The following is a 15,367-nucleotide window of genomic DNA, read 5'->3' on the forward strand; positions in this document are numbered from 1 at the left end:
GCTGTTTTTTCTTTTTAAGAAAACTTCTTGAAATAGATATGAAGTTAAAGAAAAGCACGAACTATTCTTCACCCTCGTTCCAAAATATACTTGACCGTTTTTACTTATCGTATGTGTTACGCTAGCAGTTTGGAAGAAGCCAATGTCATTCAAATATCTAGCATACATATCTAGCTTTCTCTTGAACAAATTTGAAATAACTTAAAGATGACAAACAACCTGCTGCTTTCTTAACTTCTTGTTTGTTCGCAAAATAAAATTAACACATCTATTTGCACGTCTACCGATGAAGACCAAATATCCATTTTCATCCCATTAGCGTATATATGTTCTAGCCTTAAACTTGAGCACGAAACCATTCGCTGCGTGTCATTTGCGGGGGTATTCGAGGAACAACGTCTAACTGACTAAAGCAAACTTCATCTTTTATTGGCTAATTACATGTCACTACGGGGTAAGAACGTACAGAGGCGTTTATAAAAAAAATACTTCCAATCGGAATTCTTTGTCCATTAACAGGTGAATATACAATTCGTAAAGAAAACCACTCGTCTCGATCACAAGAGAAGCCGGAAAATTAAAACTATTAATTACATGAAGGCCTGAAATTAAGCTGAGGACAGTAACCTTCAATTCATTTACCACCAGAGAGTGTTTGTACACAACTAGCCGATCTACAGCAGCAAGAACAATGGCAAACATCAGTTCAGCTGGAGATGTAGTACAGCCGCCGCTTGTAGGCATAGTGGTATTTTTCGTTGCCTTAAATGTTTTTCTCTCCATCAGTTCAACTCTGGCCAATACTCTTATCCTAGTTGCCCTTCATAAAGTGTCGTCTATTCATCCACCTACGAAACTCCTCTTTCGATCTCTGGCGATCAGTGATCTTTGTGTTGGCCTAACTTCGCAACTGCTCTTTTGTGTAACCCTTACGGGTAGAATAACAAACATAAGAAACAATCTATTCTACTACAGCGGTCGATTAAGTATTATTACAAGTTATGTTCTGTTGATGGTCTCTGCCTTGACATCAACTGCAATAAGTGTGGACAGACTCCTCGCGCTGTTGTTGAGGCTGAGGTACAGACAGACTGTGACATTGAAGTGCGTCCGAAAGATTGTAATTGGCATTTGGTTTATTTGTTGTGTATTAGGCGTATGGCGACACAGTACATGGGGCAAAGAAGTTTCTCGGGTCACATTCGTTGTTTTTCTTGTACTGTGTTTGATAATCTCTTTTCTCTCGTACATCAAGATCTATCTTCTCCTGCGCCATTATCGAGAGCAGGCGCAAAACCACTTTCAACAGCCAAACAGACCAACGATGCCATTAAATATGGCAAGATATAAAAGGACGGTTCATGGCATAGCTTGGGTACAGTTGACATTGCTTGTTTGTTATCTCCCCTTCTGTGTTGTGCTTATGTTATTTTCATACGACAAAATACCTGAAAGTGCATCGGGGATGGCAGTTCTTCGTTTCACAATTACTCTTCTTTACCTAAACTCATCTCTGAACCCAATCCTTTACTGCTGGAGGATTATAGAGGTGAAGGAAGCTGCAAAAGATACGATCAGATCATTAAACTGTTTTAAGTCCGACTAGACGTTCTCTTTTTGTCAGTTTTGACCTGTGATTGGAGAACGGAAAAACTGTGCGAAACTGATGACCTTGGACGAAACGAAAACGAAAGCGGGAATGAGCTCAGCAGCCCGAGTAATTAATTTAAAGGTGTGATTCTCCAATTTTTAATGTTACGTGGTCCCCAATTTGAACAAGTGGTGCCCACCGGCTGACTTGACAGTATCTCTTCTCAGAACCTCTTCTCATCTATTTCATCGTTTCATGAAGTTATTCACTGCTGCTTTTCCCACGGACTAGATGGTCATAGAATTGCTTCATGAACTCCAATGTAGCTTTGGCGTCCACGACCCACAAAGAAGCCAACGCAGATCGTGCTCCAGATCTCAAAAAGGCTGGTGCTCGAGTGATTCCGAAAACTCGTTCGGCTTTAATTTGCCCAAAGTACCACAAGCAGTAGCTCGCAACTGGACCTATGACACATCGCCCATAGTCAGTATGAAATCATCCTTTTCAGAGATTTTATTCGCATAACGGATAGGTGCTAAGCATATCTCACCTCTGACTGCATCACCATGCGCGGCTAAGTGGATTAAACTTATTTCGTTCATCTCCTTCAGCACAGCGCGCTTAGTGTTATGTTCGCCAAACAAGATTCTCGAGGGCTCAAATTCTAGTAGCTTGCCAATCATCTCTGCTTCCATCCTCGCACATAGTAGTTCAGATATATATTTTCCTTCCTCGTTCAACAAAACTACTCCAAAATCGATATCTCCCACAATCAGAGCATCCTTCCCCTGTGATAATTAATCCACTGGGCTGTCGTGGATTAACTTGAGGGTAGTTACAGATGGAACCACCCTGCTCTCATACTGATGTCTCTGACAGATAATTTCCATTCTCGTCCTCCATAGCTTGAAACGGTACCCTGTGCAACTCTCCCTCGTGAAATACGATGATTTTGGAACCCTCTAGGAGATTATCAACAGGCTCAATTATATATATACACTTTTGGCCCGCCTCAAAGGCAAAAAACGATCTGTCTTCATAGGAACTACTTCGTCCAAATTTGTACTGTGTATATGTTGCATTATATTAGCCAAAGACTCAAACATGTGATCAATATTCTCAGCTTTAAGACGTTGAGAAACTGCATCCCTGACTTTTCTTGACACCTTCTCAAATTTAATGCTCTGGTTTGGTTTCACGACCCGAGGGAAAGGCCCGTTCATATGGTAGGCAATGTACACAACGACGCGGTCTTCTTTCAATAACAGTGTTTCAATGTCGCTGACTTTCAGTTCTTCGCCCGGGTAAGCTCCTTGAATGAAGTATTGTTTCGACATTAAATCTGCAAGTCCTCTAGCACGCCTAAGCTCGTCAGTATACATAGTTTTGTCCACATTCTCTTCTGGCATAGCTTAGATCTAAATCAAGATCATCAGATTGAGATGTGGACAGTTTTTATTCTGGCTTAAAAACATATCATCCTTGACCTTTCAACTCAATTCCAATTGACTGGCACAGGTAGTGACTGGTAGTCACCACCTTTCCTGTTCCACAGATCATCAATTGTAGTTGTTGTAGTTGAGTAAAATGTCTTCTCTTCCCGTTTTTGCTAGGAAGAAAGAGGCAACCGGAGACAAAACTGTCCAACGTTTAGTGACAGCCAGTAACTGTGATGATCTCTCTCTTGTGTCGTACAACAGTGTTAGGGACCGTAACCCATCAGCTGCTCCGAAGACAGCCCTCACGTCAGTGAGGACAAGTTGGCGATGCACTGATCGATCCTATAGATAAAGTGAGGCAATTTAATACTCAGTTGAAAGGTAGAGACACTGCAGTGAGTTTGGAGAGAGGCTTCCCTACCTTACTCTCAGATAGTTCATTTTTCTCAGACAGTGACCACAGAAGTTCAACTGTGGTCACTGCCAACGCAGATCCATTTGTGAAGCTTCCTGTTCTTAGGAACTCCGACGGGAAACACAGAAATAGAAAAATCGAGAATGGAAGCTCAAGTGAGAACAATTCAAACGAGCCAAGGCCTGTGTTCATTATTCCATTTGGTGCATTTGATGATCCTGTAGAAAAGTGAACCTGAATTGAAACGGAAAAAAAAGATGGGAGAGAGAAGCCTTTGTCTAAGAGCCTTACAGATCGAAATAACAATTCGTCAGGGTCCTTAAAAGAGGCGAAAAATTCTCCGGAAAAACTGGACAATTCTGTTATAACGGAATGCCCCGTAGATAAAGTTGCTGACGGCAGTGCTTATAGTCAAGAAAACGGTCAAAATTCAGTCAAGTATTCAGTAACATCCTCTGGTGTTGTCAAAGATGAAAAGGCGTCATGTAGCCCTCGATCAGCCAAACAAACTGTACCCGACTTTCATCTGAAGGGAGAAATAAGCAACCTTTCTCTGAGTAATTATCTGAAGGCTGTACCCACACGAAGTTCACAGGAACAGGATAGTCTACCATCTCCCAAGTCAAATCTGATGCCAAAGATTAGCTACACCAAACGATCGCGAGCCTTGCCGACATTTAACATGGTGAACAATTCCATGCATCAAGTAAATCACGCTGGATTCAATTCACCGCGGGTGAATACCTCCCAGGTGTATGGTGGATATTTTCCGACAACAGGCCGAAATGAATCGAAAGTGTTTTACGCAGAGATCAGCACCAGTTCAGAGAAGAACTCCTCGCCAAGTGGTGATGATAAATTGCAAGGATTCTTGAGAAGAACGAGAAGCACAAGCCCCAAGAAAGTTCTTTAAAACTCTCACATTCCGTTTTTGAAGACCAGTTACCTATCCAGAAAGTCACTCAAAAGTCACACGAAAAAGTGCCGAGCTCAAAACTCACTGAAATCTGACCGGAGTTTATTGCACGTACCTGTTACAGGACACCAATTTTCGAGGTTGAGTGGAGTCAGTGATAGATAATTATTGCCTTCTGGTGCATGGGGTGAAAATGAGACAGGGTCAAACGTTTGCGCATGTGTGAACGTTGAAACGGCTTAGAGTAGAAATGGTCTTCCTCAATCGTGCTCACAGGCCGTCAAAAACGAGGTCTCAGAGGAATTTGAAATAGCTTAAGTTTTTTCTCCAAAAATTTTATTTCCCTTCACAGATTTCTTAACAGTGAATGGTTTAGAGACTTCTGCGAAACTTTAGCTTTTCGTGAATTTTGTGGGGCACTAGTTGGTTTTATGGAGGTCTTCGTGTAGAATTTGCGCGGGAAATGGTGCGCCCCTGGCACTGATTTTTTGCGCATGCCCATCGTTTGACCACTGCCTCGACAGTAGACCTAGACAGACTGTAATCAGGCATTCAGTGGCAATATGCAGGTTTGGGAAGAGTTTTCAAGGTTGTGTTTACGCCTGCAAGTTTTCCTCGGCAAGTGCTGTTATCGGACTCCTCAGGTTTTCAACAAAGACTGAGATTTGCCAAGAGAAAAAGTTAGAAATTTGTTAGTGACGTGAACGACATGAAGATGACGTGACATGACTTGAAGATAACGTGACGTGATAAAGACGTGACGTGAAGATGACACTGAAAAATCTGCAGTAGTTTTTAGGAGAATTCTACTCTAACAAATGTTCCTGAACCAGTGTCTTATCGAGACCGTTGGATAGATCATGTATTAGCGTGGATTTTTAGATCTTTTACATCCATTACTTCCTGTTACATCAGAATTTAAAGGGTAAATAATATAAATAATAGCTTAATATAATTGAAGAAACCCCATAGGGGCTTATGAATTGATATAGTGTTAATATATGTGTTCCCATACTTTTGATACGAGCATGAACGGTGTACCAAGAATTGTGAAAGAGTGGTACGATGATTAATATCGTGACTTACCTACCCATTTAATATCTAGGGATGCTTTAATTATACGAAATATGTGTTTGTTGTTAATTGTGGTTGTATTGCTGTGTGAACGTTCAAATATCATGATCAATAGCAGGTGGCGGTATTTCGCCTTCTTTTCGGCTAGTCTCGACAGACACCGAAGGCCAATAGTGTAGCAGTCAAAAAGTCGCCAGTTACAATCGATATTGCCTGTAGGTTGCGAAACAAAATTCTGACCCGAAGCAATTGCCCATCTATTTTGTTATTCTTCAATATCCTTGGGAGCGTGTCTGCGCCTTTACCCTTACGGTAACTAAATTTAAGTGCTTAAACATTTACAATGAGTGCCGTAAAAAATTCAGGCACTTGTGATTCGTCTCACGTCGTGAACAATTTTTAATAACACATAACTCAAATGTTTCCCTTGCATTATCAATTCATTGGCTGCTCAGATAATATTTTAAAATAGAAAAAGAAAGAAATGCGTAGCTGAACCGATCGTCATCATCCGCTTGGCGAGCTATCAATCTTTTCCTAATATCCTCTTTATTTGCATTTGTCAGCAATATTTCCCGGACGTAAACTGTACTTAACACGTTGAAAAACAGACTTTATTGAAAGAGGCTTATTTTAAAGTCCGTTTAATTTTGACTAATCATCATTTATTGCGAGGTTGTGAAGAAGCCTAATTGATGCATAAAATCTGGTTTTTTTTTATGCATAAAGTAATGAAAGACAAGCGCGCGTGTTCTGTCGCACTTCGTAATGAGACCATCACACTTTGTAATAAATCTTGCTATTGCATTTTTTCAATACTTCGCAACAACACTTACCGCACTTTGTAAAGTGCGACGTGTGTTGTTACGAATGCTTCAGCGTATTTTAATAAAATGTGCGATTATCTGTCGAATCGAGAGATAGCTGTTCCCAAAGTGTAACTGATATTTTGGACATTTGACTGATAAACATACTTTAAACTCGGTTTCTAAGATGCAAATTAATGCAAATTTGTGGCATAAAACTGCTGCTTTTTTCTTTTTAAGAAAACTTCTTGAAATAGATAGGAAGTTAAAGTTAAAGAAAAGCACGAACTGTTCTTCATCCTTGTTCCGAAACATACCCGACCGTTTTTCTTATCGTATGTGTTGCGCAAGCAGTTTGGAAGAAGCCGATGCAAATGTCATTCAACTTCCTAGCATAAACATCTGGCTTTCTCTTGAACAAATTTGAAATAGCTTAAAGATGGCAGACAACCTGGTGCTTTCTTAACTTCCTGCTTGTTCGCAAAATAAATTAACTTATCTATTTAAACGTCTACCGATGAAGACGAAAAATCCATTTTCATCCCATTAACGTATATATATGTTCTAACCTTACAATGAAGCACGAAACCATTCGTTGCGTGTATTTTTCGGGGGTAAAAGAGAAGCAAGGTCTAATTGACTATAGCAAGCTTCATCTTTTATGGGCTCGTTAAATGTCACTGCGCAGTAAGAACGTAGAGAAGTGTTTATAAAAAGAAATACTTCGGAATTCTTTTTCCGTTAACAGGTGAATATATAATTCGTAAAGGAAACTACTCGTCTCGATCACAAAAGAAGCCGAAAAATGAAAGCTATTAATTACATGAAGGCCTCAAATTAAGCGGAGACAGTAAACTTCAATTCATTTGCAACCAGAAAGTGTTCGTTTACAACCAGCCGATCCGCAGCAGCAGGACCAATGGCGAACATTAGCTCAGCTGGAGATGTAGTACAGCCACTGCATGTAGGCATACTGGTATTTTTGGCTGCCTTAAACGTACTTCTCTCCATCAGTTCAACTCTGGCCAATACTCTTATCCTAATTGCCCTTCATAAAGTGACGTCTATTTATCCACCAACGAAACTCTTCTTTCGATCTCTGGCGATCAGTGATCTTTGTGTTGGCCTAACTTCGCAACTGCTTTTTTGTGTAACTCTCACGGGTAGAATATCAAACATAGGAAATAATCTACTCCACTACAGCGATCGATTAAATACCACTACAAGTTATGTTCTGTTGATGGTCTCTGTCTTGACATCAACTGCAATAAGCGTGGACAGACTTCTCGCGCTGTTGTTGAGGCTGAGGTACAGAAAGACTGTGACATTGAAGCGCGTCCGAAAGATTGTAATCGGCATTTGGTTTATTTCTTGTGTATTAGGCGTATGGCGACACAGTTCATGGGGCGAAGAAGTTTCTCGGGTCACATTCATTGTTTTTCTTGTACTATGTTTGATAATCTCTTTTCTCTCGTATTTTAAGATCTATCTTCTCCTGCGCAATTATCAAGTGCAAGTACAAAACCACTTTCAACTGCCAAACAGACCCGAAATCCCATTAGATATGGCAAGATATAAAAGGACGGTTCATGGCATAGCTTGGGTACAGTTGACATTGCTTGTTTGTTATCTCCCCTTCTGTGTTGTGCTCATGTTATTTTCATACGGTAAAATACCTGAAAGTGCATCAGGGATGGCATTTCTTCGTTTCGCAATTACGATTGTTTACCTAAACTCATCTCTGAACCCGATCCTTTACTGCTGGAGGATTGTAGAGGTGAAGGAAGCTGCAAAAGATACGATCAGATCATTAAACTGTTTTAAGTCCAACTAGCTTGGCGTTCTCTTTTTTAGTATTGAGAACGGAAAAACTGTGCGAAACTGATGACCTTGGATGAAACGAAAACGAAAGCAGGAATGAGCTCAACAGTTCGAGTCATTAATTTAAAGGTGTGATTCTCCAATTGTTAATGTTACGTGGTCCCCAATTAAGACAAATGGTGCCTACCGGCCGACTTGACAGTATCTCGTTTCAGTACTTCTTCTCAGTCATCCATTTCATCGTTTCATGAAGTGATTCACTGGCGCTTTTCCCACGGACGAGATGGTCATAGAATTGCCTCATAAACTGTAATGTAGCTTTGGCGTCCACGGCTCACAGAGAGGCCAACACAGATCGTGCGCTAGATCCCGAAAAGGCTCGAGTGATTCCGAAAACTCGTTCGGCTTTACTTTTCCCACGACCATTATGACAACAGCTGAGTACCACCAGCTTAGCTCGCAACTGGACCTTTGACACATCGCCCATATTCAGTATGAAATCATTCTTTTCAGGGCTTTTATTCGCGTAACGGATAGGTGCTAAGCATATCTCACCTCTGACTGCATCACCATGCGCGGTAAAGTGGATTAAATTCGTTTCGTTCAAGTAATTTAGCACAGCGTGCTTGGTGTCGTGTTCGCCACGCAAGATTCTCGAGGGCTCAAGTTCTAGTAGCTTGCCAATCATCTCTGCTTCCATTCTCGCACATGGTAGTTCAGATATATATTTTCCTTCCCTGTTCAACAAAACTACTCCAACATCGAGATCTCCCACATTTAGAGTATCCTTCCCACTGTGATAGTCCATTGGGCTGTCGTGGATTAAGTTGAACCACCCTGATCACATACTGATGTCTCTGACAGATAATTTCCATTCTCGTCCTCCATAGCTTGAAACGGTACCCTGTGCAACTCTTCCACGGGAAATATAAGGATTTTGGAACCCTCAAGGAGATTATCAACAGGCGCAATTGTTATGTCTTACCACAACTGCAAGCCTGTCTTGCATGAACTATCAAGTGGAATCTCATTATCATCGTCCTCTTCTTCCACCTCGAAAGGGTGTGCAGAATCTTCCCGTGTTTGTGATTGAGAACACTTTTGGCCCGCCTCAAAGTTAAAAAACGATCTGTCTTCATAGGAACTACTTCGTCCAAATTTGTATTCTGCCTATGTTACATTAGCCAAGGATTCAAACAATATTCAATATTCAATATTCACAGCTTTAAGACTCTGAGGAACTGCATCCATGACTTCTCTTGACACCTTCTTAAATTGATACTCTGGTTTAGTTTCATGACCCGAAGGAAAAGCTCGTTCACATGGTAGGCGATGTACAGAACGACGCGGTCTTCCTTCAATAACAGTGTTTGAATGTCGTTGACTTTCAGTTCTTCGCCCTGGTTAGCTCCTTGAATGAAGTATTGTTTTGATCTGCAAGTCCTGTAGCACGCCTAAGCTCGTCAGTATACATAGCTTTGTTCACATCCTCTTCTGACTGACACATAAAGCAAACAAGCAACTTGAAAGGAAAAATGCTATCGTTGGCAAAAAAGACTCTCAGGTGATCCTCGTTGCCAAGAAAGCCTCTAATGTCCTCGTAGACGTTGACACTTTCTTATAACTTTGGGCCAAAAAAGACTCTCTGATTTAACATAAAACTCTTTGATTTCGGTGTAAAAACTTCAACGGGTCTTGAACAGGACAGTAAGGACGATACGTTTCGTCCCCAGGTAAGCACGGTTTAGCTTCAAGGGTAATCTGATACTTGACCCTTCGTTCAAGTTTCGGGGAACGTCCTTCTAAATGGCCGAAAACAGTATATATTTTGGATGCAAGTTTTACTGAAGAGAAAATAAACTAACATACAGACAAAAACGAGCAAAAGCAAGAAAAAAACAAAACAAAACAAAACAAAAACATACAAGACTCCAAGACAGCTTTGACAAAAATAACTCGTGACTTTTTTCCTAGTCTGCAGTGTTAGCGTCTTATTACATGAGGGTAAGTCAACATTTATACCAAGCCATATTTGATTTGGAGTTAGATTAGGGGCGGGGAAAGGCGAGAAGAACCACCCTTCCCCTCTTTGGTCCAAATTTCCTTCTCTCCCCAGCCTACTGCTGCTGTAAAAATAAAAAATTGCAGCTATACTTTTCACTTAGAAAATACTGAGCGCTCCCTTGCCAAAATTACACCTGCTCTTGCTGGCTACTATTGTTTAAAATGTTCTCAACGAAACAGGATGGTCGTATTTGGCGCGTTGCACTTCCTGACGAGGCGTCAGAAGAGGCACGGTTCCTTGCTCATGCGTACTACTTTGTTTGCTTTGAGATGAGACAAAACAAAATGGCGACCGCTACGCTGAGCGACGTGGTTGCGGCAGTCGAACTTGAAATCAGTTGTCCCATTTGTTTGGAGGACTTCGAAGAACCTAAGTGCCTTCCAAATTGCGCTCACAATGTCTGTCAACATTGTCTTGAGGGAATGCTGAGGAAGAAGACAGATTTTGTAGAATGTCCTGTATGTCGCATCGAGTCCGCTATTCCTCAAGGCGGTATTGCTGCTTTCCCAAAAAATCACCTCATTGTTCGCTTGATCGAGCGTACACCTGGACGAAAGGAGAAAGAGGCCATCAAAGAAGCTCTTAAAATTTGTAAAGGTAAATTAGAAGGTGCCGAAACTGCTCTGAAGGATATGGAAGAACGCTATGTTACTTCCAGAAGTAAAGCACAAGAAATCAAACAGAAGATAAAGTCGATCGCCGAAGATGTTATCACAAAAGTACGGGAACACGAAAGCAGAATACTCGATGAAATTGATCAAAAATTGAGTCAGAATCGCAATGAGGTAACGTTTGAAACTCATAAATCCAATGCCACGGAGCTTTGCGAAAATGCCACAAGCTGTATTCAGACTGTTGAGGACATACTGCATAATGGTGAGGTAAGCGATCTGAAAGATCTCAAAGACGCCCTTATCGAAGAGTTACACGAATTCTCGGAGTCCTTGGAATCACGAAAGTTTTGGGCAAACTGTGAGTTCACTTATCCATTTGATGTGTCATTGTCTAATACTGAGTCAGTTGATAAGTTTCTCCAGAATGACTGTTCGTTAGGCAATCTGCTTATAAACACGGCTTCAGATGCAGATCTGGATTCTGCCTCAGCAGCTGAAGAGATTCCTGAAGTTTCTGTTTTCTCAGGTGTTTGTTTTGATACACCTGTTGATGTGAGAAATGTGGACTTCTCAAACTGTGGTACTTTAATTCAGACAGTGGATAACTTGACCTGTGAATTACAAAAATTTAACCCCTTCTCAGTTGCAGTGGCCAGGAATTCAGGCCATTTTGTAGCACTGGATGAAGAATTGAAAAATGTTCACATCTTCAATGAGGAAGGAGAACATTCAAAGAGATTTCGTATCATGTATGGTGACTTGTGGGACATTGGTGTTTCAAATGAAAATGAGATAGTTGTGTTAAATCGGGAAAGCAACCGAATCTTGCATTATGATATGAATGGAAACTTTCAGAAAAAATTTGTGACTCCTCCAAGACATAATGTGAAGTTTACATCTATATCTGTTGACATGCATGGACGGTTTGTAATCACCTCTAGTCCATGTTATGAAGAAACTCAAGAAGATACTGAACCTTGCATTCTAGTATACAATCAATCAGCAAAACTTACAATGTCATTTGGAGGTGAGATTCTTATATCACCCCAAAAAGCAGTATTTCTCAATGGTAAATTTTTTGTGGCTGATTCTGGGAACGAGAGCATTGTAGTCTTTGACAAGAGTGGGATATTTCTCAAAGAGATTGCCAAAGGTTGCTTGGAACATGCATGCAGTGTTGCTGCTGATTATACCCATGGAAATATTGTGGTTTGTGACCGTGGAAATCCTTCAGTAAACATATATAGTCAAACTGGGGAGCTTCTGCACCACCTTCAATTTGAGGATATTCCCTTGCAAGTTGCTTTTACCAAGAACTTTGAGAATCTACTTATTTGCTTTGAGGTTGATAATGGCAACAAGAATATACAGATGTTGACATATTCTTAGAACAGTATATCTGAGTAATCATACTGTGAACACATATATCTACATGTATGTAATAAATTAACTTTTTCACTCCCATGAGTTGCCTAAAACAAATTTCCCCCCAAGATATCAGTATATTTTCAAGCAGCAAGGTAATGAAAAGACAGAAAAACACTAATTTAGAAATAATGTTTAATTTGACACCAATTTTTCTGCCAACGTTCAAGGAAAAGTTGAGCCAACAGTGTGGATATTTGATAAGTAGATCCTGGGGGTGAAACAGTGAAAAATAATTGTCTTTGTAGCCTAGTTTTGTTGATAAAGATCTTTTTTCAGCTTGTATCTATTTATTATTATGATCTAAAACTAAAGAGAGATATTATTAACCATGGTCTAACACCTTTATATCAGGAAGAAAGTTTAACTGAAAAAGCGTACTTTAAAAGCAGCAGATGATACACTCTAACTGAAATATAAATGCGTTATCAAGGTGTAGAAGAGCAGCTCCCGTAGAACACCGATTGATAAAATTGTCTAAATTTTGGCCACACATCTTTCCACCCTGGATAATGAACACTGCAATAAAGTTATTTATGTGTTCTACTTTTAGTTTTGTTTTGAAGAGTGTCACCTGTGTTCTATTGTACGGTTAGCTTGGAAAATAGGTTAAAAACAACCCTTTTCTTTTTCATCCCTTCAGCTCCTATTGAAAGTTTCATGAGTATTTGATAGTCTAGAATTGCTATTGGCTCATCCTCAAGCAACTATTATGCATCTCTGACATTAAAATAGCACATTTTTAACTTTAGAAAGTGGGTAACACTGTTCATATCAGATTTGTTGATCATACAAATAGCTACTGTATTTTCCCTCCAATCAGAAATTATTGTAAGCTCTTCTTCATGTTTAGTTGGGAAAAAATATTACATTACACTAAGCCAGCTAAAACATAACTTACATTTATCTATTTCATGTATTAGGGAGTGTGAGTTCTAATGTCTTTTTACTGTTGAAGAGCAAATGCAGCCATATTTGACCTGAACCAATGAGTTAATGCTTTAATTCCTAGAAGTGATTGACTTTTAACTTCCCCTTACAATATCCATACATTATCACCAAAGCAGTAATGAGAATACTTAAACTCATCAAGTAGAAGTGGTTATCTTGATCTAACACCAAATTCTTGTAACTAATTCACAAGGAAATGTGTATGAGCTAAAGGAGACAATTAACAATCAGACATGTAGAAATGATTTTTTGAGAGCCACAAAAAGAATACTCAATTTCTGGCTGCTATTTATCAAGAGCCTTAACCCTTCAACTCCCAGAAGTGATTAAATGTAACTTCTCCCTATAACATCCACACATCCAGCTAACATGTAATAAGAATACTCAAGCCTATCAGAAAGAAGTTAGTGGTCTTGATCTAACACCACATTCTCGTGACTTATTTACGAGGAAATGTGTAGCAGCTAGAGGAGAGAACTAACAGCCAAATCTTGGGAGTTAAAGGGTTAAAAACAAACAAACAAAATAGAATAAAAGGGGTAAGTTTCTAAAGATACTGTGGTGCTGCGTCGGTGGGAGAGTATAGCAGGTAATTTAGTGTTAACAACTGAGTTGAAAACGTAAATTGGCCACCGTAAAGGGTAAAAAAGCTGACGTTTCGAGCTTTAGCCCTTCATTAGAGCGAAATAGAAGTCAAACAGTGATAGCAGAAAAAGAGAGAAAAAAAGAAAAAAGAGATTTTAGTAATAATGATAATATGAGTAATGTTTATAGTTGAATAGAATAAAGAAGAGAACCATACCTAACATAACTGAATAAATTTTCACTTCCTCTTTACATCCATGTTTTTTTTTCAGATTCCAGTTGTCTGGAGCCGCCATCGCGATAGAGGTCGAGGCTTATGGCCAGCATGATCAAGATGATTGGATTAGTATTAATCAGCTTTCAAACAATTCAGTCTCTTTGAACTTTCGGCGGGCACACTCAGAAAAGTGAAAGAATCCAGGCTAGAATTTAACGCCACTTGACTAACAACCCCGATGAGCAATTGTTTAGCCCTCTTCGGGTTGTCTGCGAGTTTTTTTTGTTTTGTTTTTTTTTTCAGTTCGTTATTCCGAACTTGTTTAGCAATTTACAATAACAATTGCAATTGTGAGGTTAAATTCCTTTAAAAACTTGGAGATACAAGAGATGTAAAGATATGAAGGTCAGTTACAGATTTCTTTACCTTCATATGAAGAAGGAGACTAAGGAGGCAGGTTGAACGCAAAGCTTGGTAATCTTATCTTCTTCTAGAGAGGTAGTAATGATTGATGGGTGTGTCCTGAATGTGACGATACCAACGTTAAAGCGAAGGCTGCAGTGTCAATGACAGCTGGTAAGCGCTCGTCCGACAAGGTCATAATGATTCATGGGATTAGACCTTGAGAGTTCCAATCATCACATGTTACTGTCAGCTTCCGGCGAGCTCAGTCACCTGCTTGCAATACGTAAAAATCGCGTGAATAATGGCCGACACGGAACCAAGGAATGTGTTCGATCGCGCTTGAACAGATCACCCACAAGCAGACTACATGACACACAGAATTTTTCTCCGTCTTGTCATTGAGAGGCCATCTTTGGACCTTAAAATTCTCCATTGTACAGTTCAAAACGATGGGTGTGATCGCGTGTTTCTGTTTTGATTTATCGGAAAATTTCCCAATCGCGCCTTATTAAAAGCAATCGATAAATTTAGATAATAATTGAGAACTGGTGTGACAATTAGGCACCCTACCAAAGAAATGATCAACCACCCAAGCCACAACACGAACTTAATAAACGTTTCCGCAGATGACCCGGCCAGAAATGATTTCTGTTGTATCTGATCACATTTCCTTCATAGACGTGCGATCAATTAACGAAGTATTTTTTTCCTGTCAGCTGTGACCTTCCTCTGATTATTGTCGAGACAGCCTTTGAAAAGAAAAGGCTTGTAATGAACTGAATATTGGCAGGCAAAGGACCTGAAAAGGACAACACCTTTATCTTCTTCATTGACACACCGAGACAACTGTGACAGGTTTGGGAAATATCACTGCGGTTTTGGTCATAAAACAATTAGCGAGTGTAAACAAATCGAATTGTAAGCGAGACTTCGGTGTCTCTTACGCTGTGGACGAAAGATTCGTTGTTTACAAAATGTCGATGGCCAATGAAAAGAAAAGTTATCTGTAAAGTCTGGATTTTAAATATAAATGTAGATAATTC

At 39.9% G+C, this 15,367-nt stretch overlaps 1 protein-coding gene and 2 long non-coding RNA genes across 3 annotated transcripts; 2 read left to right on the plus strand and 1 right to left on the minus strand.

Moving 5' to 3' along the window:
* The first annotated feature begins 303 nt into the window (after positions 1-303).
* Positions 304-5,497, plus strand: LOC149047392 (uncharacterized). The gene is made up of 2 exons (XR_016186444.1): positions 304-2,895; positions 3,205-5,497. It is a non-coding gene; the product is annotated as an uncharacterized LOC149047392 (long non-coding RNA).
* Positions 5,498-6,882: 1,385 nt separating this feature from the next.
* LOC149047393 (uncharacterized) lies at positions 6,883-8,412 on the minus strand. Its single transcript, XR_016186445.1, has 2 exons — positions 8,250-8,412; positions 6,883-8,028 (listed from the first exon to the last, which is right to left on the minus strand). It is a non-coding gene; the product is annotated as an uncharacterized LOC149047393 (long non-coding RNA).
* Positions 8,413-10,009: 1,597 nt separating this feature from the next.
* Positions 10,010-13,151, plus strand: LOC113683518 (uncharacterized). The gene has a single exon (XM_089205760.1). The coding sequence runs from the start codon at positions 10,289-10,291 to the stop codon at positions 12,128-12,130; it is 1,842 nt and encodes a 613-aa protein (XP_089061886.1). The 5' UTR covers positions 10,010-10,288; the 3' UTR covers positions 12,131-13,151.
* The last annotated feature ends 2,216 nt before the right edge of the window (positions 13,152-15,367 follow it).

The sequence above is a fragment of the Pocillopora damicornis genome, chromosome 4 (assembly GCF_964200805.1).
Source record: "Pocillopora damicornis chromosome 4, jaPocDami1.2, whole genome shotgun sequence".
In the NCBI taxonomy this organism is placed as follows: domain Eukaryota; kingdom Metazoa; phylum Cnidaria; class Anthozoa; order Scleractinia; family Pocilloporidae; genus Pocillopora; species Pocillopora damicornis.